The sequence below is a fragment of the Panicum virgatum genome, chromosome 4K (assembly GCF_016808335.1).
Source record: "Panicum virgatum strain AP13 chromosome 4K, P.virgatum_v5, whole genome shotgun sequence".
NCBI classification, from domain to species: Eukaryota; Viridiplantae; Streptophyta; class Magnoliopsida; order Poales; family Poaceae; genus Panicum; species Panicum virgatum.
The window spans coordinates 43,219,106-43,238,025 of record NC_053139.1 but is presented as its reverse complement, the minus strand read 5'-3'; the positions used below and the strand labels follow the sequence as shown (position 1 = coordinate 43,238,025).

At 47.9% G+C, this 18,920-nt stretch overlaps 3 protein-coding genes across 4 annotated transcripts; 1 reads left to right on the top strand and 2 right to left on the bottom strand.

The window, feature by feature from the left end:
• The first annotated feature begins 2,926 nt into the window (after nucleotides 1-2,926).
• Nucleotides 2,927-5,522, top strand: LOC120704194 (tubulin beta-1 chain-like). Its single transcript, XM_039988504.1, has 3 exons — nucleotides 2,927-3,461; nucleotides 3,712-3,981; nucleotides 4,585-5,522. The coding sequence occupies exons 1-3, from the start codon at nucleotides 3,068-3,070 to the stop codon at nucleotides 5,253-5,255; spliced, it is 1,335 nt and encodes a 444-aa protein (XP_039844438.1). The 5' UTR covers nucleotides 2,927-3,067; the 3' UTR covers nucleotides 5,256-5,522.
• A 721-nt stretch (nucleotides 5,523-6,243) lies between these two features.
• On the bottom strand, nucleotides 6,244-8,421 carry LOC120704192 (patellin-4). The gene is made up of 4 exons (XM_039988503.1): nucleotides 7,267-8,421; nucleotides 7,050-7,174; nucleotides 6,791-6,938; nucleotides 6,244-6,710 (listed from the first exon to the last, which is right to left on the bottom strand). Exons 1-4 carry the CDS (start codon nucleotides 8,293-8,295, stop codon nucleotides 6,447-6,449), a joined length of 1,566 nt encoding a protein of 521 aa, XP_039844437.1. The 5' UTR covers nucleotides 8,296-8,421; the 3' UTR covers nucleotides 6,244-6,446.
• Nucleotides 8,422-9,497: 1,076 nt separating this feature from the next.
• Nucleotides 9,498-17,838, bottom strand: LOC120704191 (twinkle homolog protein, chloroplastic/mitochondrial-like). Of its 2 annotated transcripts, none has more exons than XM_039988501.1 (21): nucleotides 17,417-17,806; nucleotides 16,850-16,983; nucleotides 14,938-14,993; nucleotides 14,764-14,821; nucleotides 14,540-14,683; nucleotides 14,300-14,383; nucleotides 14,129-14,209; nucleotides 13,986-14,051; nucleotides 13,760-13,873; nucleotides 13,581-13,628; nucleotides 13,400-13,485; nucleotides 13,236-13,296; nucleotides 12,928-13,110; nucleotides 11,665-11,796; nucleotides 11,525-11,586; nucleotides 11,301-11,384; nucleotides 11,035-11,166; nucleotides 10,814-10,910; nucleotides 10,601-10,735; nucleotides 10,427-10,494; nucleotides 9,498-10,304 (listed from the first exon to the last, which is right to left on the bottom strand). In XM_039988501.1, exons 1-21 carry the CDS (start codon nucleotides 17,685-17,687, stop codon nucleotides 10,118-10,120), a joined length of 2,283 nt encoding a protein of 760 aa, XP_039844435.1. In that variant the 5' UTR covers nucleotides 17,688-17,806; the 3' UTR covers nucleotides 9,498-10,117. The 2 variants fall into 2 exon arrangements, with proteins under 2 accessions (XP_039844435.1, XP_039844436.1); XM_039988502.1 differs by having other exon boundaries at nucleotides 9,623-10,304; nucleotides 16,850-16,980; nucleotides 17,417-17,838.
• Nucleotides 17,839-18,920: the final 1,082 nt, after the last annotated feature.

Sequence of the window (18,920 nt, the reverse complement as noted above, 5' to 3'; positions counted from 1 at the left end):
CAGAGCACCAGCGCGGCGGCAAGAACCCCGCGGGCCATTAGCCAGCTCCGGTACGATCGAGCTCGGCGTCGACGAGACGCAGGTCGAGAACTCGAGATGGCCGGCGAGATCAATTTGCTGACGCCGCTCACCTTCCACTGATCAGTGCCCTGCGACTGATCGAGCCGTGCTATATATATACACACGATTGCGCACGGCATGCTGCGTCTGCAGAAATAAACGAAACTGAATTGGCTAGTCAATTGCCTGCCATCAACCGGCGATCAACCGAAACCGCCGAGTTACTGGATCAGCGCGTTTCTTTTTGACTAGACTTTTTTTTTCTCTCGTCCCGTTCCATCGACGTTGAAGAGCCCCTTCAATGCCGGGCGAACCTTCAATTCGCCGCCAGCCAGTCGATCTGTCACCACACCACAATTAAACCGGGAGCAGTCAGCGAGACGTGGCTACAGTGCCACCGCTTGACCGCTGGATCGTACGGATGATCTTGATCACTTTTTTTTCCGAACAAATTCGGGGAGGGGGGGGGGCTATTTCATTAATTGAAAGAGCTACGAGATGGAGCCCTTACAATGACGCTTACAAAGATTATCTCGGCAAACCGATGGAGAACAATGTGAAGTCAGCTAGGCCGAAAAGAGAGAAAATACAGGAGAGGTTACATGGAAACATCACAATTCTAATACAGCTCAAGAGTATACCAAATATATTCTACCAAACGTCCATAAAACCAGCGCCGAACAACTTGCTTACCAGGTTCACCGTAGCCAAAGCGCCACCACAACACCCCTCGCAGCTACGCCGCTCTGTGGTTACCCTCCAACGATTTGGGAGGGTTTACCGACCGAATGGGGGCTAATAAGGGTAAGCGGGACATCCTGACCAAAATGTCACCGGAAACGACGACCTCCCTTCAAGCTGACGGTACTACCAAATGAGGCACATCCAGACACTGCATACCGCCATCCAACGCCCTTCGAGGGGAGGAAGCCCCAAAGGAGGGAAGGCCGGCAGAGGTGACGACCGGCATTTGATTTTAATATCCCGTCAACAAGGAGAGCACCGACTAAGTAGAGGCGCCAGCATCTGGTACTTGTGGAGCAACAGCAAAATCCAAAAGGAACACCAACAGGCTTGTAAAATGGTTGCAGACACGAAGGGGGGAGTGGTGGTCTTCCGAGGGAGCCACTGCCGAGATACTTACTTGCCAGGTTCACCATAGCCAAAGTGCCACCACCACACCCGTCGCGGCTACGCCGCCCTGTGACCACCCTCCAACGAACTGGGAGGGCTTGCCAACAGAATGGGGGCTAAGGGTGGGGAGGAGCAGCCTGACCAAGACGTCACAGGAAACGACGACCTCCCTTTGAGTTGATGGTAATATCAGTGGGGGCACATCCGAACGCCGCATACCGCCATCCAACGCCCTTCGGGGGGAGGAAGCCCCAAAGGAGGGAGGGCCGGTAATGGCGACGCCCGGCATTTGATATGGTATCTCCAACAGCAAGGAGAGCGTCGACGAAGTAGAGGCACCAACATCGGACACTTGTGGAAGACGGCAATGGAGCAACGATCGTCACCGGCAATGGCGCAAGGAAGAGGAGGTCCTTTGATGACGCCTTTAAGAAGAAAGACGGCGTCCCGAGGACGTCATCGTCATCGGCCCGCACAGGCGGAAAAAGGCTTTCTCCTAGACCTCAATCCTCAATCCTCGGAGGATGTACGGTGTGCAGGGAGACGACCGGAGCGGAGGTGGCGTGGAGGATGTGCGGCGCCCCCGTGGTAGAGCCACCAGCTCGCCTCCGGCGGCGAGGGGAAGAGTGGAGGGCCTAGCCGCGCACAGGACCGACGGTTGCAGGCCCCTTCGAAGTAGCGTGGCGGCGGCACCAGCCACCGCCGGGGGGCCGGAGCGCATCCAGCAGGACGTTCCAGTCCAGTCCGGCATTCCTTCGAACACCTTCCGCGCGTCATGCACGCGGCCGAACCGCGCGTAGGCGCGGACCAGGAAGGTGCACGCGTGGACGTCGGAGGCGGCTCGCGGGACACCATACTTGACGAGAGTGCGTGGATCTGCTCGGCCTCCGCCGCAGCGGCGGCCAGGCGCGCGCAGGCGCCGAGCGCTACCACCCGCGCGCGCACGGCGGCCGCCGGGGTAGGAGCCGGTGATGGGGAGGAGGCAGTAGCGCCGGGCTTAGGGACGGCGTGGGGTGGGTCCAGACACCGGCGCGGGTGACGGAGGTGGCGTCGGAGTAGGGGCGGCGGCGGGGGTTGGCAACGGCGGCAGATCACTAATGGTTGGCAGCGTTGCTTGGAATCCAATCCAGGTATTTACCTAGCTTGCAGGCGCAAAGATCTCGGCGACGGCGATAGCTCACCGGACTTCGGCGGCGGCGACGGCGATCCTCGTGCCGCCAGCTGCCAGCTCACCCTACCCACGTCCGCTTTCGCGGGCCACGTGCCCGGGCCCCCGGCGCTTTTGGCCCAGGCCCAGCGACGCTCATGTGGATCGAGAGCGCTGGCGCTTTGCGCCTTTCCAACCGTACGGTCGCGGGCGCATCACGTCGGGGGGCGTCGGCGACACACCCACCAGGGAGCGTTCGTCCGTTTTGCAGGCCACGAGGGCAAAAGAGTCAAGAAAATATGTAACGGTCACCATCCATAATGACGATCGCATCGCTGGAGACATTATTTATTCCGAGATCCCGTTTGAAATCCAGAAGCAGAAGAAAAAGAATCGTATTTCAAAATATTTTTCCTGGATCTATTTAGATGGGGAAAATATCTATTGAAAAATGGCCGCCACCGCATTTCAGTTTCGAACTTTCGATGGGGAATTTCTACATTCCTCAGGGACGTAACGGCAAATGCGCCACCCAAGGAGGAGCGATTTCAAATTGGCCCCCCCGCACAGCGCCGCGTCCAATAAAGTCTCTTCCCATCCCTCCTCCCCCTTCACGCTCACTCCGCCTCCTCCCCCAAACCTCCCAAACCCCACCGCCTCGCCGGAAGCCCGGAACCCTAGCCCCCTCCCCCACCCCAGCCGCCGCGCCCCCCCCGATCCGCCGCCATGAGGGAGATCCTGCACATCCAGGGCGGCCAGTGCGGCAACCAGATCGGGGCCAAGTTCTGGGAGGTGATCTGCGACGAGCACGGCATCGACCACACCGGCAAGTACGCGGGCGACTCCGACCTCCAGCTCGAGCGCATCAACGTCTACTACAACGAGGCCAGCGGCGGCCGGTTCGTCCCGCGCGCCGTGCTCATGGACCTCGAGCCCGGCACCATGGACTCGGTGCGCTCGGGGCCCTACGGCCAGATCTTCCGCCCCGACAACTTCGTCTTCGGCCAGTCCGGCGCCGGGAACAACTGGGCCAAGGGGCACTACACCGAGGGCGCAGAGCTCATCGACTCGGTGCTCGACGTCGTCCGCAAGGAGGCCGAGAACTGCGACTGCCTCCAAGGTATGTGTATATCCCACCGGATCTGATGCTTTCCCCCATTTTCCTTTCGGTTTACGCGGCATGGCGCTTGTTCCGAGCTAGTAGATCTGAACGTTAGGGCCTAGATCTAAGCAGTTCATGAAATTTTCGAGGAATTGAGCGGTTAATTCCTGGCCATTCCCATTTTGTGGGATACTTGGTAGTCCTTGAGTGGTTGTTCAGTTATTGCTACCAGGCTTAGTAATTAACTAGCATGTCCTCCTGACTGCAGGGTTCCAGCTCTGCCACTCGCTGGGAGGAGGTACTGGCTCAGGAATGGGCACCCTGCTCATCTCTAAGATCAGGGAGGAGTACCCGGACCGGATGATGCTCACATTCTCTGTCTTCCCATCGCCGAAAGTGTCTGATACTGTGGTGGAGCCCTATAACGCCACTCTCTCCGTGCACCAGCTTGTTGAGAACGCGGATGAGTGCATGGTGCTCGACAACGAGGCTCTGTATGACATCTGCTTCCGCACCCTGAAGCTTGCAACACCAACCTGTAAGTGCTGAATGCTCTTCAGCTTTATGTCGTTCAAAATGTTTACAAGTTCCATTTTGCATTTCTGTCCTATCTGCTTATGTTGTTGATCCTTAGGTGGCATGTTCTAGTTCACAGTAGAAAGTTTTGCTTGCTTATGTTCAGCAAATTGCTGAGGCAATGACATGTCTGTTCATGCATTTTGCTGATATCCTGTTATTAATTATCGGATTGGCTGTGACTCACAGGAGTGTTACAATTTTACTTTGTACTCATTTCTGTTTGCCTGGAATGCAGCACATCTGGAGTACTTGTCAACTGAGCATGCAAACTTGCTTATCTTGTTTATTTCCAGTGCACATTTTTTTATTTCTGTTCTACTTGTTTTATACATGTAACCACTCAACTAATGAACTGTTCAAATTCTATGGTATGGCATGTAATATTTGGACGAGGTTGATTTTTACTTCATGTTTGATAGTCTTCTAGTTCATATTATTATCATAGAATTATCATATAAGCCAAAGTTGTATGCCACCGTCATAATCTGCTTGTTGTTTGTGTCCGTGCATGTGTTTTGCTTTTCTAATTGGCATGTTGTTTAACCTTGTCTTTGTTGTGCAGTTGGTGATCTCAACCACCTTATCTCTGCAACCATGAGTGGTGTCACATGCTGCCTGCGCTTCCCTGGCCAGCTGAATTCTGACCTCCGGAAGCTTGCAGTCAACCTGATCCCCTTCCCACGTCTCCACTTCTTTATGGTCGGATTCGCTCCACTGACCTCAAGGGGCTCGCAACAGTACCGTGCCCTCACTGTGCCAGAGCTGACCCAGCAGATGTGGGACTCCAAGAACATGATGTGTGCCGCTGACCCTCGCCACGGCCGCTACCTCACTGCATCCGCCGTGTTCCGTGGGAAGATGAGCACCAAGGAAGTGGATGAGCAGATGCTGAACGTGCAGAACAAGAACTCATCCTACTTCGTGGAGTGGATCCCCAACAATGTCAAGTCTAGCGTGTGCGACATCCCGCCCAAGGGCCTGAAGATGTCATCCACATTCATCGGCAACTCGACATCCATCCAGGAGATGTTCCGCCGCGTGAGCGAGCAGTTCACTGCCATGTTCAGGAGGAAGGCCTTCTTGCACTGGTACACTGGTGAGGGCATGGACGAGATGGAGTTCACCGAGGCTGAGAGCAACATGAATGACCTGGTTGCTGAGTACCAGCAGTACCAGGATGCCACGGCTGAGGACGAAGAGGAGTATGAGGAGGAAGAAGAGGTTGCTGCCTAAGCCACCGTCCTGAGTACTTTCTCCAGATGTAACATCGCTTGTATCGCTGATGCTTTCTGTTAGCCATTATGTTGATTGAGGTGCTTGTGGTGATGTTTGGTGATAGATGGGTGGCATTGCTTATGTATGCGATGTTGCCGTGACAAAACTGCATTTTCTTTGTGTTCTGGTTGCTCAAGCTGCACTGTTCGCCTAAACGGTCGTTTAGCCTGTTTACACACTGTTTAAACGCTAAACAGTGGCACACTGTTTCCGTCTAATTCGTTATTCTGACCGTTTAAATTTGTTATTCTGACCGTTTAAATGGTTGTTTTGCCCGTTTAAACACTCGTTTTGCCCGAATAATGGGCTAAACGGAAGGTGACAGATTGTTTAGCGTTTAGGATAACACTGTCAAGCTGTTATTAGTTATTACTATGAGGTAGTAGCATAACTGATTATTGTTATACCCTTATGCTGCCCTACAAGTGTTTATGCAGTAGTAGAATTCATCAGTTATATATCCAGGGGTGCATTGGCTGTTGTTTGTTCAAGCTTTTGACAAGCTTTGAACCTATCTTCAATTTACTCGCATACTTGGACAGTGAATACTTCATTTCTCTGCCACTAAATACTATTTGATGGCAATACGGCATTCACTCCTTACCATTCTGACAAAATCGAGCAACGGACGTTTGACAATTGGTGCCACGTCTTTACAAGTATACAAATGGTGATGATAATTAGAAGTATTAAACATATTTATTAGCCTAACTAGTTCATATGATGCTACAGTGCTAATTATGGATTAATTAGGTTTGATAGATTCAACTCGTGAATAAGTTCTAGGCTTATGCAGTTAGTTTTATAATAATTATGGATTAATTCGATGTGACTTATTTTAAATCTTTGGAAACCAAACCACAGTTTGGTTGAAGCAGATAACGGAAAGGACCGGCTATGATGATTTTTTTTGCGATACCAGCTCTTTATATTCTCAGGAATCATGAATGTCATGCCGCAACACCCAACCTCAAATTAATCACCATGAATACAAACAATGCTCTCTTCTTTCTTACACACACACATAAAGAATGTAATGAATAATTGAATATTGGATCCACACGACCAACCAATTCACTCCTTGGCATAGGAGCTCAGCACATCACACCCTCCGAAGAATTCGGCTTGCAGGCAGGTTTCGATCGAGCCTCAGCACTTCTTGGCGAAGGCGCTCTTGGACTTGTGCCTGAACAGCACCTTCTTCTTCTTGTGCGAGGTGTTCTCGACGGTGAGCACCACCTTGCCGGGCTCGCCGGCGCGGAACGAGTTGCGGACAGCCTCCTCGCCCGCCCCCATCTTCTTGCCCTTCCTGACGATGATGGTGTAGGAGCTCTCGTCGGCCGGCACGAACTCCTCCTTGTAGTTCACCTCCCAGCCCAGCACCGTCAGGTCCCATGTCAGGGTGGCATCAGCCTGGATCACAACCAAAACATGTCAGACAAGCCGACCTGAATTGTCTGAAGAAATTTCTTCATGGTATGTCAGTGCGGTACCTCAGTGGCTTCAATCTCAATGGTCTCGGTGGAGCTTCCCTTGACAGTGAGCTCTGCGACTTCGCCGTCATCGGCGGAGGAGAATTCAGTGTCGTCGTCGCGTTTCAGGCCGCCGTACTTCACCGGGATGGCCTCAATCGGAATGTACCTTCAGAAAGGCGAACAATGTTTGTCAAATTTTGTCCGAAATTACACACAGCTACATTGCTTTTTGCAAGATTGGCAACAAGATATTTCCACAAATTGTACTGGTACTTACTTGAGGAGGGTCTCGGTGACCTTGGACGGGCGAGCAATGACGAACTTGCTCTTGGTCCGCTGCGTCAGGAACGGGTAGAACAGGGTGCTGAACGCGTAGTACCAGAACGGCACGTTGATCAAGATCTGCAGGTTAGATCATGAAAAAAGACGAATTAAATCACACGCATCGCCCAAGAATTCTGAGAAGAAATCCCTTTTTGGTGATGGGTACTCACGTTTCTTGCGACGAGCTCGGGGTAGTTGTCCTGGAACAGGTCGAGCACCTGCTTGACGGCGACGCGGAAGTCCTTCTTGGCCGGCCCCGGCGAGTTCTTGAGGTCGGTCACCTGCAGCAGCGACGCGGCGCCGCCGGGCTTCAAGTCCAGCTCCGCGACGTGGCGCTCCATGGCGCGCACCCGCCACCGGAGGAACCGCGCCTTGCCTTCCTCGGTGCCGAGCGCCTTCTTGTACAAGGCGTCGTCGGCGAACACCCCGAGCGCGTTGTAGCACACCGGGTGGCCCTCGCGGTCCGCGCCGTCGAGGTAGCACGCGCCCGCGAGCTCCTCGGGGAGATCGGCGTCGGCGTCGGCGTCGAAGCCGGGCCAGTCCCTGCGCCAGCGGAGGGTGCGGCGGAGCATCTCGAACGCGGCGCCGGCCTTGAAGTCGCGCGCGCGGAGGAACTTGAGGAGCACGACGTCGGTGGCCTCGTCGCCCTTGCTCGGGAGCAGGGGCACGCCCCACAGGGCGATGTCCTTGTCCACGACGACGGCCGCCGTCTCCGCCGGTTTCTCCTCCGCCGCCGCAGCAACCTTCTCGGCCTCGCCAGCTTCCTCCTGCTCCATCTCCTTCTCAGCCTCTTTCTTGCTTTCTTCCTCCTCTTTCTTGCCCTCGACCTCGGCCTCCTTCTTGGCGTCCTCCTCCCCTTTCTTCTCCACGGCTTCGGGCTCCTTCTTCCCTTCCTCCTCCTCCTCTTTCTTCTCCTCGGGCGCCTTCTCGGCCTTCTTCTTGGCCTCCCTCTTCTCCTTCACCTCCGGCTTGCCGTCGTCGAACAGCTTGCCCTCCAGGATGGCGGCCTCCACCTTGTCGCGGAGCTCGGCGAGCGCCTTCCGCTCGCTCTCCTTGAGGTCATCCAGGAAGTTGCTCTCCTCCCTGAACGACGCATTCTTGGTGACCGCAGCCGCCTCCTTGGCCTCCACCTTGGCGCTCACCTCCTTCACCGGCGCCACCGCCTCGCCGCCGTTCCCGGACACAGCCTCCACGGCCATGGCGCTCACACTCACAACTCGCAACACCGAAACTCGGCACGAGGCAGGTGTGCAGATCCCAAGTAATCAATGCGGCAGCGGCGGCGGAGAGAGAGAGAGACAGAGAGAGAGTGAAGAGCGGAGGAGAGGGAAGAAACGGCTATATAGTGAAGGGGCAACGGCGCAACGGCTACGGTGGGGGCGGCCAATGGGGTGGCGACAGGTAGGCGGGTAGGGAGGGAGGGAGCCGTTGGGTCGGTCCGGTGGGCTCGTGGGGCCCATGGGCTGCGCCAGGCGGAGGGTGGCTGTGCTTCTGCGGTGCCCGGCCAGACCCACCTAACCGGCCAACGGCTACCTGCCTGGCTTGTTAGCTTGCTTTGTTTACCTGCAAAGGCTAAAGAGAGCAGAGATGGCCTGTGCTGTGCGGCAGCTGTGACGGCATATGCAAGGCTGTTCTCCCCCTTTTTTAGGGGGCCCGAACGTTAATCTGACAGCTTGGTCTTATTTGGTCGTGTTTGGTTGGAATTGCATGAAATTTTTTTCATCTTTGACCACTAATTTAGAGTATTAAATAAAGTCTAATTACAAAACCACCTCCACAACCTCCCGTGTAAATCGCGAGACAAATCTAATGAGGCCTTTGACCGCGTGATTAAAGGATGGTACTGTAGCATCACTGTAGCAAATCATCAATTAATTACCGTCACTAGATTCGTCTCGAAAAGTTACACCCATCCCTAAATTTTTTTTGAAAATAGACTTCATTTAGTACTCCATGCGAGATTCTTTTCTCGAAAAACATGCGCGAAAATAAAAACACGGCCAATGTTCACAACTTCATGGCACTGTATTATTAGGATTTAGTGTGCGATCAGGATTTACAAGCTGGCCAAGGCAAGGAGGTGGTCTGGCTTGGCAAAGAACAAATGCAGATTGGCCACACCACACAGCTGCAACAGATGTAGGTTACAGGTAGTCATCAGGTAACAAATGAAAAGAACATATGTGATCAAGTGGCAAAACCACTGCCAGTCACAGCCTCCTAGCTTTGGCCCTCATGTCCAGCTGGTTGCCAAGCACTGACAGCTCTAAACAATGCAAAGGGCAAAAAGGAACCAGTGATCTGAGATTTTGGAAGCATTCATTCATGGTTTGAGCTGCACAGCACAGCAGGGACAGCCAGTTCCAGAAACAGATTGACAGGGGAGGTGGCCGATTTGAAATGCTCAGCACATGGTTGATAGATTGCTTTCCATGTGCCTGGTCGAAGAAACAAGAGCAACACCTGATTTCACAATTCTGGCACATTAAAGATGCCAACGGATGCCCTGGTCAGGTGTATACAAGTGTGAAACAGAGATCAACTGATGCCCTTCCAACTGATACAATTTTTAGAAAGGACTACATGATGACCCTAGCCGCTAATAATCTACCCAAACTGCTCATAGAGCTAGCGCCTGGTGTGGCAATTAATTACATAAGCTTACTATACACCACCCGCCAATGTCTTGTATCCATCCAAGGGAGGTTAGCCTCCAACCCCATTCGCAGCAGGAAACAGTACACTTGAGATTTCCAACCCAATTAAGGAGTGCCATATTGCGAGAAAGAACTAGAGATCAGTACCCTATGCGTGGGGGTGAACAGTGAACCTAGCGGCAACAGGCCATCCCAGAAACAATGGTGCAATCTCACTTGCGTCAAATGATACCAGTGAGTAGAGAAAAACACTAAAAACATGTCTATTTCTTCTGTGCCGTCAAAACCCGAGCAAACTGAACTCAGGATGAAGGATTATGGCGTGCTACCGTGCCAGGCAGTTAGTTTTCAGCAGAAGGCTGACCTAAAAGAGACAGTCTTGAGACTCTTGACCATCAACCCAGTCGTCTGCTTCAACATGCGGAAATGGCATCTCATTTGCCACATTGTCCTTCGTACTCTTTACATAGCTGTTCTTTTGCTTTCGGACCGTTGATGCCGTTGCGGCTGCTATGGTGGCTTTACCAGCATCCTGGAATTGACCAGTAACCCTGTAGGAAAAAAATGTTAAATTTGGCAATTCGCTGAGCCTAGTTTGAAGATTTCGTAAAGAAATGAAGGTAAAGAAAATCCATGCTCAGGAAACTTAAAACATTTTTTTAAAAGGACACACCGGTCATATGTCAAGAAAGCATCTCCTATTTGCCCAATCACTTTGTTCCGCACCTTCCTCACACAAACCTATAATAACAGTCCAGATGATAGAACGGAGAGCTAGGCATATCATTAAATTTCAACAGAAATAAGATAATATATGGAATCAGATTAAAGGATAAGCAAATGTAACCTGCACGACATCAAGAGGGCCTGCATTCTTATCCCTGTTTCTGTGGATGACAATTCCATTGTCACATTTGTTTATGAAATGTGCGCTTCCACTGATGTCATACATATTCGGTGGGCCTCCATTCCAGTTATGGAGCTAGCAGAGAACATGAACTCCAAATAAGATTTAATTTTCTGACCAAGACTGAAGACTGATTATGTACAATTTGATTACCTGTCTAGGATGGGCAACAAACCATACATGACATGAATGGTGCTGAGCAAAGCGCTTAATCTTGGTAAGAATCTGACTGACATACTCTGTCTCCGTTCTGTTAATGACATAAGAAAGTGACTTGCCAGCATATATAAATACTAGTATGTCGCTCATGAATAACAATTATCAGCAAATCTAATGGCCATCATGCTTAAGAGAGGCAACAATGAAATGCTTACTGGTTTGAGGGGCGCTGATGGTCAAGTTCGTTGTAAGGATCAATCACAAGACCGCGCACTCCATGTCTTAGTACTGCAGCTTTCGCAAGGTCAAGAACCCAATTAATAGACGGAAGGCTATCATCTTCACACCTGTAGTAAGAAACATATAAATACGAAGACGCATATCATCGTTCGAGAAAGACATGATCGGACAGAAGGTACATTCCAGTAAATTAGGAGAAACTCGAGAAAGTGTCACATCTGCTATCAAATTTGATAAATACCGGATAAGATGGAAAGTTTCATTCAACCATTGTTTTCCTGCTTCAAATTCATCAGGAGTCATTCGCTCTGCACACCCACCATACCTGCGCTAACAAAAACAAATATTGCTTGACCAACTCAACATAGATCTTAACCAAATAAACACAATGAAACTACGAATGATCCTCTAAAAGAAATAATTAATGAGACAAACTCAAAGAGGGGACAACTGCAGAAAACTTACCTAGCATCAAAGAACGGTTTCTCAATGCGCTTCTCTAAGAGTTTCCTAGCATGCTCCCTGACCTAAACACCGAAAGCTCCGTTTATTGAAAGTTTCCAAACAGATTAGTTACCTGGCATCGAATATTAACAATGGCTTGCCTTGTTTTCCATTGAGCACAGAACAAATTTCCACCCACATTCTTTGTTTATATTGCACAACAATGCATCTATCCACTCACTCTTACCAGAATTTGGTACTCCTGTTACTACAGTCAACTCCCCAGGCACAACCTGAAAAGGGGGGGAACAAATAGGACAACATGAAAAATTGCTGGTGATGAATGACAAATTGCAGTTACAATCCCAACACGCTCTATGGCACTATAGGCCATCTATTCTGTGCTCACTAACCATGCAATGCAAGTCATATTGCTCAGGTGATACTTATGGCTCATGAAGAAAAGGATGAGGGACTTCTTTTCGTTGAATTTTAGCCAGATAAACATTTCAACTTCTATAGTATAGGGCCAATAAAGCAAACAGATTGCCAAATTCAATCTCAGTCAGCAAAGGACCTTCTGTGATGAAATGCACAAAATATTGTGCTCTTAAAATAAAGAAGAAAGCAAACTTCTGCTTGAGAACCAACCTCAAACTTCAAGAATAAGGAACAATGGAATGCCACTAAGGCTCCATTTGGATGTCCATATTGGCAGACATGGCATTGAATTGGGTTCAATACCAAATCGGTCATGATACTGAAATGGGCATAATTTGAATTCTATTGTTTGGATGACCATGATATTGGATTTTGGAATCCTAATAAGCAGTCCAATGAAATTCATGTTTGGATGTAAAAAACATGGAATTGAAAGAGAAGGCCATAAGGACGACGTCAGTAAAGAGAAGAGAAGGCGGCGCCGCTCCTCCTCTCACCTCCCAACCTTCCAGTCCTTGTCGTCAAAGGGCGGCGTTCCATGACTCCACGGGCGGGGAGGCATAGGGGCACCGGTAGAGAGGCGGAGGATGCAGGGGAACACGGCAGAGGGACGCAGGGATTCTGGATGCGTCCACACCGGTGGAGGGGCTGGACGATGCAGGGACGCGGCGCACCGGCGGAGAGGAGGGGCAGGATGTTGACGGCGCAGGGCCAGCGGAGGGGCGGCCCGACGGAGGGGCGCAGGAGTGGGACGACGTAGGCAGAGAGACGATGAGATGCGGGAGGGAGCGATTCAGCTGAGTACGGAGGGTGAGTCGGAATCATGGGTGGAGGGGCAGCAGTGTGCCCAGTGCCGCTCGGTAAGGGAGGAGGTTTCCAATGTCAATTCCTAGTTCACCCAAACAACAAATATTGGATGCATCCAATACCAATTCCGAATTCTAGGCTTCAATATCTACATCCAGACGGGGTGTAAAAGTTACCTTGTAAAGGTCATCCACAGATTTCCATCCAGTACTAATACCGAGCTCATCCCCACGGATTCCAAGATAGTAATCATCAATCTCAGGGAAGAAATCTTTGAATGCAAAAAGGCCTCTTATAGGATACAGTTCCGCATCTTCTATAACCTTTCTTAATGCTTGTGGACCTAAATAAAACAGTACCTGCAGATCAAAAGATGTGTTACAAGGGATGATTACATAGTGACAAAAGGCATCAGAACCAATTTTCAGGTACTGATTCATGAATACGTCAAATGAGCCCATGTGTTCTATGACAATTAACAAACCTCATTTGCATCTTTGCAAGTATCTGTCTCATTCTTCTTTGGCCACTTGACTCTCCAACATCTGATTGCATCAAATAAGATAGGAAAAAGAAAATGAAAAAAAAATGTTGCAGAATCATTGGTACATATTTGTCACAATGGTTAGTGCTTGCTGATGCACAAACCTTTCTTTACCAAGTCGACGAGCAAGTTCTTCAGCCAGAGCCTGGCCTGGAGGATCAGCATCAGTGGCCAGTATTATCCTAGATGCCTATTCTCATGTGCCAGAAAAAAGTCAGTAAAGTGATACCTGCGTGTTTCAGAAAATAAGTTTATAAATGATTGAATTCTGAAGAAAACTCCCACCGAGTCAAGATAGTCTTTGCAGTTCCACAGATATTGATACTTCTTATCCTAGCTTTACAGAGAACGTACGCAGACGTTAGATTACAGATTATCAAACTACTGTCTGACACTGCTAAGTAAGCAAATATAGGTTGTCGATAGAGATTTACTTTGAGCAATACCAGAAAATAGTTCCTAACCTGGTCTCTGTCTGGGATTTTACTGGATACTTTTGGTGGTGCACCATCTGGTACGCTGACACAATTACGGTAGCCAGCTTCATCCATCGACAGCTTATCAATTTCACCCTCAACCTAAAATGCCAAACAAAAACACAATCAAAATTGCAAACATGGAATCAAATGGGTTGAATAAATTTTCTGGGCAAAATGTCACCATAAATCCAATTTGAAGTCATGAACATACAATGATAATATCTTGTGCGCGCTTTATATCATCTAGACCATAAAAAATTTTCTCCGTGTTTGCCTCCTGACACATAAGAAAAATGTATATTGATAATATTATAGCAAAATTCATACATTGCCAAGAGGAAGAGGACCACAAACCTGTGAAAATTTCTTATCCACTTCCCTGTATTTGCAGCCAACAACGACACCATCACGTCTATAGGTGAAAGCAATGGATATCTGCAAATGAGACGACATGCTTATAAATCATAATCCTACTACAACAGATGATGTGTCCAAAGTAGAACTGCCGCAACAGTAGAGCTATACCTTATTCTTCCATTTACGTTGCATTACTTTATTCCTTCGAAGTGTTTCAGCGGATATCTGTCTCTGAGAAAAGTATGCTACAAGCTGCCAAAGCATTTTGTAAAATGCCAATGTACAAATGTTTTCATTAGTATACATCAACTCAAAAGTAAAAGAAAAATAGCTTCTGGGTTTTAGTTTTATTTTCATGGTTTATGAAACACCTATTCTGGTCATGTATAAGTAGCAGTTCCCAATTACCTCATCACAAAGTGGCTCAAGGTTGAGGCCCTCTTCACTTATTTTTCTGTAAACCTTATTTGCTGCCTTGTCAGATTCGACCTCTTGATCCATTTCACTTTCTATGCCAGCTTTTGCTTGTGGTACCTTGGGAACTCCATCAGGCTGCAGAGAGAGAGAGAGAGAGAGAGAGAGAGATTATTGTGATTTCTTACTCAATTTTTTTATTTGTTTGGTGTACGCACCTGGATAGAACCTCTCCAACCACATTTCGATCTAAAACAATTCCATGATGCGTTCATACTGAAGACATAACATACAATGGACATCAGGAGACAGGCAGCCCCTGAAGTGTATAACTGTAGAAACAACTATGACCAACAAAATCAGATATTCAGATGTGATATGTGACAACTCACCCATCCATTCGGATGTAGACGCTGAGGCTCAACTCCTCAGTAGATCCACCATTGCACTAGCGAACAGAAGGAAAGTCATACATCATCATTTGTCACTAAAAAGCACAAGATTGATTATTAGGGTAGTCACGCAGTACTTAAGACAAAGTGTGACATCTAAACTCCTACGCATTTGTTTCCATTGCACAGCTGTGCAACAGTGAGTGTTAAAACACATACAATGTTGGTGTGACTATGAGCATGGAGATGAGAAAACCATGTGCCTAGAGCAAGTATTATAACAGGTTGTAAGCAAGTAGGCTGAATGATGAGGTGGAGGAGAGAGGAGAGGAGAGAGAGGAAGTGGGCAGCTTCCAGCCGACTTCGACACAAGAACAAAGAAACCTTATGAGAGAAACAAGTGAGCCATATATTAATGGTGAAAGGCTAACTACTATACGAGTGGACTGAGAGGTAGGCTCTAAGGATCCTCACATTCAGCGGCCAACTATATTATTAACCTTGCTCTTACGATGGTGATGATGGTGCATGGGAAAGAACAGAGAAGACTGTTCTTATCTCTGGTGAAGATGCAGTTAATTAAGGAGAGATTCACGTAATTTAGAGAGGAAAGAGATTCTTGGAAACCATAGAAGGATACATCCATTAGTTTAGCCAGGTAAAAATGGTGATGTTCAAGATAGATGTGTTGGCATGCTGATTAGCCGCGCTGGTGCAAACCAAAGAGAGTCCAAAGCATACGAGTAAGGATAGACTGGATAGACTCTACTCCCTCTGTTCCAAATTGTAAGCTATTCCATTTTTTTTGGATAGTCGAAATATTTCAAGTTTGACCAAATTTATACAATGAAGTACTAACATTTATGATACCAAGTATCATTAGATTCTTCTTAAACATACTTTTACAGTATATCTATTTGGTGTTAGAAATCTTTGTGATGTGCAAACCAAAGGGGTCCAAAGCATGCGAGTAACGATAAATTCTACTCTACAAGATATTTTATCAAAATAAACAACAGAGAGGCCTTCTTTTGTTCGAATTTGAAATGGGTCATGGCTTCCAAGAAGGGAACAATAAAATGTATGGCAAAGAAAGCAGTATTGCCTACATATTGGAGCTACTACGGGAATATTTGGATACAAAGACCAATTTTTAGTTACATAAAATTTTAGTTGTAGATAATCTAAATAGGAGGGGTAAACGTGGGGAAAATTAGTCAACCTTCTAACTAAAGTTTAGTCTATTAGTAGTTCTTTAAAACCAGCTAATGAGGATTAAATTCTGGAATCTGATTGTAAAATACCAAAATATCCTCCCTAAACGCTGTCACGCGCATGGCACAAGGGTATAAGTGATTTGAGTAATACATCTAAAATTAAGCCCATATATCCAAACAGAATAGTGCTAATTTTAGTCGGTTAAAGTTTAGACGTCTAAACTTTAGCCATGACTAAACTTTAGTTTTAGTCCATTCAAACATGTCATTTTTCAAATAATCTATAAATTATAAATAAAATTAAAAGATTGCCCGGCACAAGAAGACCGCGTACCTAAACATAAGAAAACAACAACAGATGAAAAAAAATAAACAAAATATTGTTTGACTTGAGGTCCCAACCTATGTTTTAATATAACCTTTTTATTTAATGCATGCCATTTTAACTTGCTCTCACAGTGAGTCAAACCTATACAATGGATCGGTAAAAAGAAATTATACAGCCATGTTGCATGTGGATTAACATGTTATCTTGAATCAAAACAATTTCAATGTACAACTTAGCGATGGTCACTTCCGGGGAACAATTTCTTATAATCCTTCATTATACAATAAATCATAAGATTGCTAGGTTTTAAAGCTACATATAGTTCAAACGGAAGAGAACAATAAGGTTTTAAAAAAATGCATCATACCTTCGGGCACATCATACGCTGAAAATGTCCAAGCTTCCACTGCTTGGGATTAATACCTTCGTTTTTCAACATCTGAACGAGCTGCCCAAGTCTCCCCTCAGAAGCAGCCCTGTAGTTGTTCGCCGAATGAACTGCTATGTCAAAAAGACATCACGTCAATTAAAACCAAATATGCATCTGCAGCCAGTTGTTATAATCAGCATGAAAATAATTAAACGGACAAAAGGTATGAACTGCCAAAGAGGACGATGTTAGCACCAAAACTGCTGGAACATTGAAATTTGGTGGCATAGTCAGTGCGTACCACCAATTAGCTTAATATCCAACGCCATTTAACTTTTCGAGTGTGAGCTCTATAGGGGCCATAAGGATTAAGGACACAACACTTCGGAACTATCTAGAGGTCGAAGATATAACAATAGGCAACTAATTTAGTTGAACATATCAGACGTGCAAACTAGCATCGTTCCCCAGGTGCTCAGCTCCCATTCCAAAGCCCACTCCGTACTTAAGAAAATAGCACCAACGCGGAGTAGCGAGCGTTACAGAGCGGCGGGGCGCGCTTACCGTTCCTGGAGCGCACGGTGACGGGTCCCGCGGGCCGCTCGTCCGGGGCGCTCTGCACGCAGCAAGCCACCTCGGCTCGCCTGGGGACGCGGGCCCCCGGGAAGGAGTGGAGCAGACGGATGCGGTGGCCCCCCGCGGCCGCCGCGGCGGGGAGGCGGCGGCGCGCGGCGAGGAAGAGGCCCGAGTCCCCGCCGGCGGCGGCAGCGGCGGCGGAGGAGGAGCCGTTGGCGGCCATGAGGAGCAGCGAGTGGAGGGACGGCCGCGGGGCCATCACGGGGGGGGCGCGGCTAGGGTCTCGGAGGCCTTGCTTGCTGGTCAGGCGCGGGGGCGCGCGCGCATGGGGCGGAGCGGGGCCAGAGGAGGAAGGGTTTTGGGGTGGGGGTCTTGGGGAAGAAGCAAAAAAGAGAGGAGCAGAGGCGAGGAATTTCGGATTGGGTGGGGAGGGGTTTAGGGTTTTGGACAGCGGCCCGGGCGCCGCGCGTGCGATGTTTCTGTTCACGGGGGGTGGGTGCCTTACAGGTGGGCCCCAGAGATTGTAGGAACTGAGGCTAGTGTGTGAGAAAATCTCAAACCCACGTGAACTGAGGCTAGTGAGGATTTTCAGCAGAGGAAAACGAGGCAGGATGTTTGAATGTAATGAGAAAAAAAAAGAGGTTTCTAGCTTTCTGCAAACTACTCTCTCCGTCCCACAAACAAAAAAGTGTTCGTTGAGAAATTTCAGAAATATTACTAATAGTGAGAAATGATCTTGTTACTCCTAATTAATTATAGAAGTTGCGATTAGAAATTGTGATATTTATTTATTCCTAAGATCTTTACTAAATTCAAATATATTGGAAATAGAGAAATAGCAACTATTTAAGGATTTGATTGGCTTCATATTTTTCTCTATATAATAGTTTTCTAGTACTTGGCATTGTTTTAATTCGATGAACTTTATTACAATCTAAACAAACACTTTTTGTAGGAAAAAATTTGAATGCTAAACACGGACGGAGGGAGTATTAACCGAAGGTCCGGAACTTGTGTGGCAAAAGTCTGAAATGGGATTGGTCTCTCTCAGAATGCTCGTGGTTTTGAGCAAGCGGGAGGCCCCTAAACAGAGAGCCCAACATTGACAACATGGCCCTGTAGTCATTTCGGCCTGGTCTCGCACAAACGGCCCAAACCATCTTTGTGCGTGCCCTCCGATCTTGCAGAAACAGCAGCTGCCACTAGGGATGAAAGTGGTAATCTGAATTGTTAGAATAAATTTAATATTTTAAAATAGATATGTATAAAATTTGATGGTGATCATTTCTTATATTATCAAGCATATTATTACAAATAAAAATAAAATTTTGCATAAATTATTTTATGCATTATTTGCTCCCTACAACAAAAAAAGGTGAAAAAATACCGAATTTGTTTCCGAATCCATACCGAATTTTATATCTATCATTTGAGAAAATATAGGATGAATTTAAGGTTTACCTTTTATGAATCTTTACAAGCTCAATGCTCA

Excerpts from the sequence above, each read along its gene's own strand:
- LOC120704194 (XM_039988504.1), top strand. The coding sequence starts at position 3,068 with ATGAGGGAGATCCTGCACATCCAGGGCGGCCAGTGCGGCAACCAGATC. Across the intron at positions 3,462-3,711 it reads GAACTGCGACTGCCTCCAAG|GGTTCCAGCTCTGCCACTCG; the intron begins GTATGTGTATAT and ends TCCTGACTGCAG. Across the intron at positions 3,982-4,584 it reads GAAGCTTGCAACACCAACCT|TTGGTGATCTCAACCACCTT; the intron begins GTAAGTGCTGAA and ends TTTGTTGTGCAG.
- LOC120704192 (XM_039988503.1), bottom strand. The coding sequence starts at position 8,295 with ATGGCCGTGGAGGCTGTGTCCGGGAACGGCGGCGAGGCGGTGGCGCCG. Across the intron at positions 7,175-7,266 it reads CCGAGCTCGTCGCAAGAAAC|ATCTTGATCAACGTGCCGTT; the intron begins GTGAGTACCCAT and ends TCTAACCTGCAG. Across the intron at positions 6,711-6,790 it reads TTGAGATTGAAGCCACTGAG|GCTGATGCCACCCTGACATG; the intron begins GTACCGCACTGA and ends GTTGTGATCCAG.
- LOC120704191 (XM_039988501.1), bottom strand. The coding sequence starts at position 17,687 with ATGGCCCCGCGGCCGTCCCTCCACTCGCTGCTCCTCATGGCCGCCAAC. Across the intron at positions 13,111-13,235 it reads CTTGCAAAGATGCAAATGAG|GTACTGTTTTATTTAGGTCC; the intron begins GTTTGTTAATTG and ends TTTGATCTGCAG. Across the intron at positions 10,736-10,813 it reads TTGTTGCCCATCCTAGACAG|CTCCATAACTGGAATGGAGG; the intron begins GTAATCAAATTG and ends GTTCTCTGCTAG.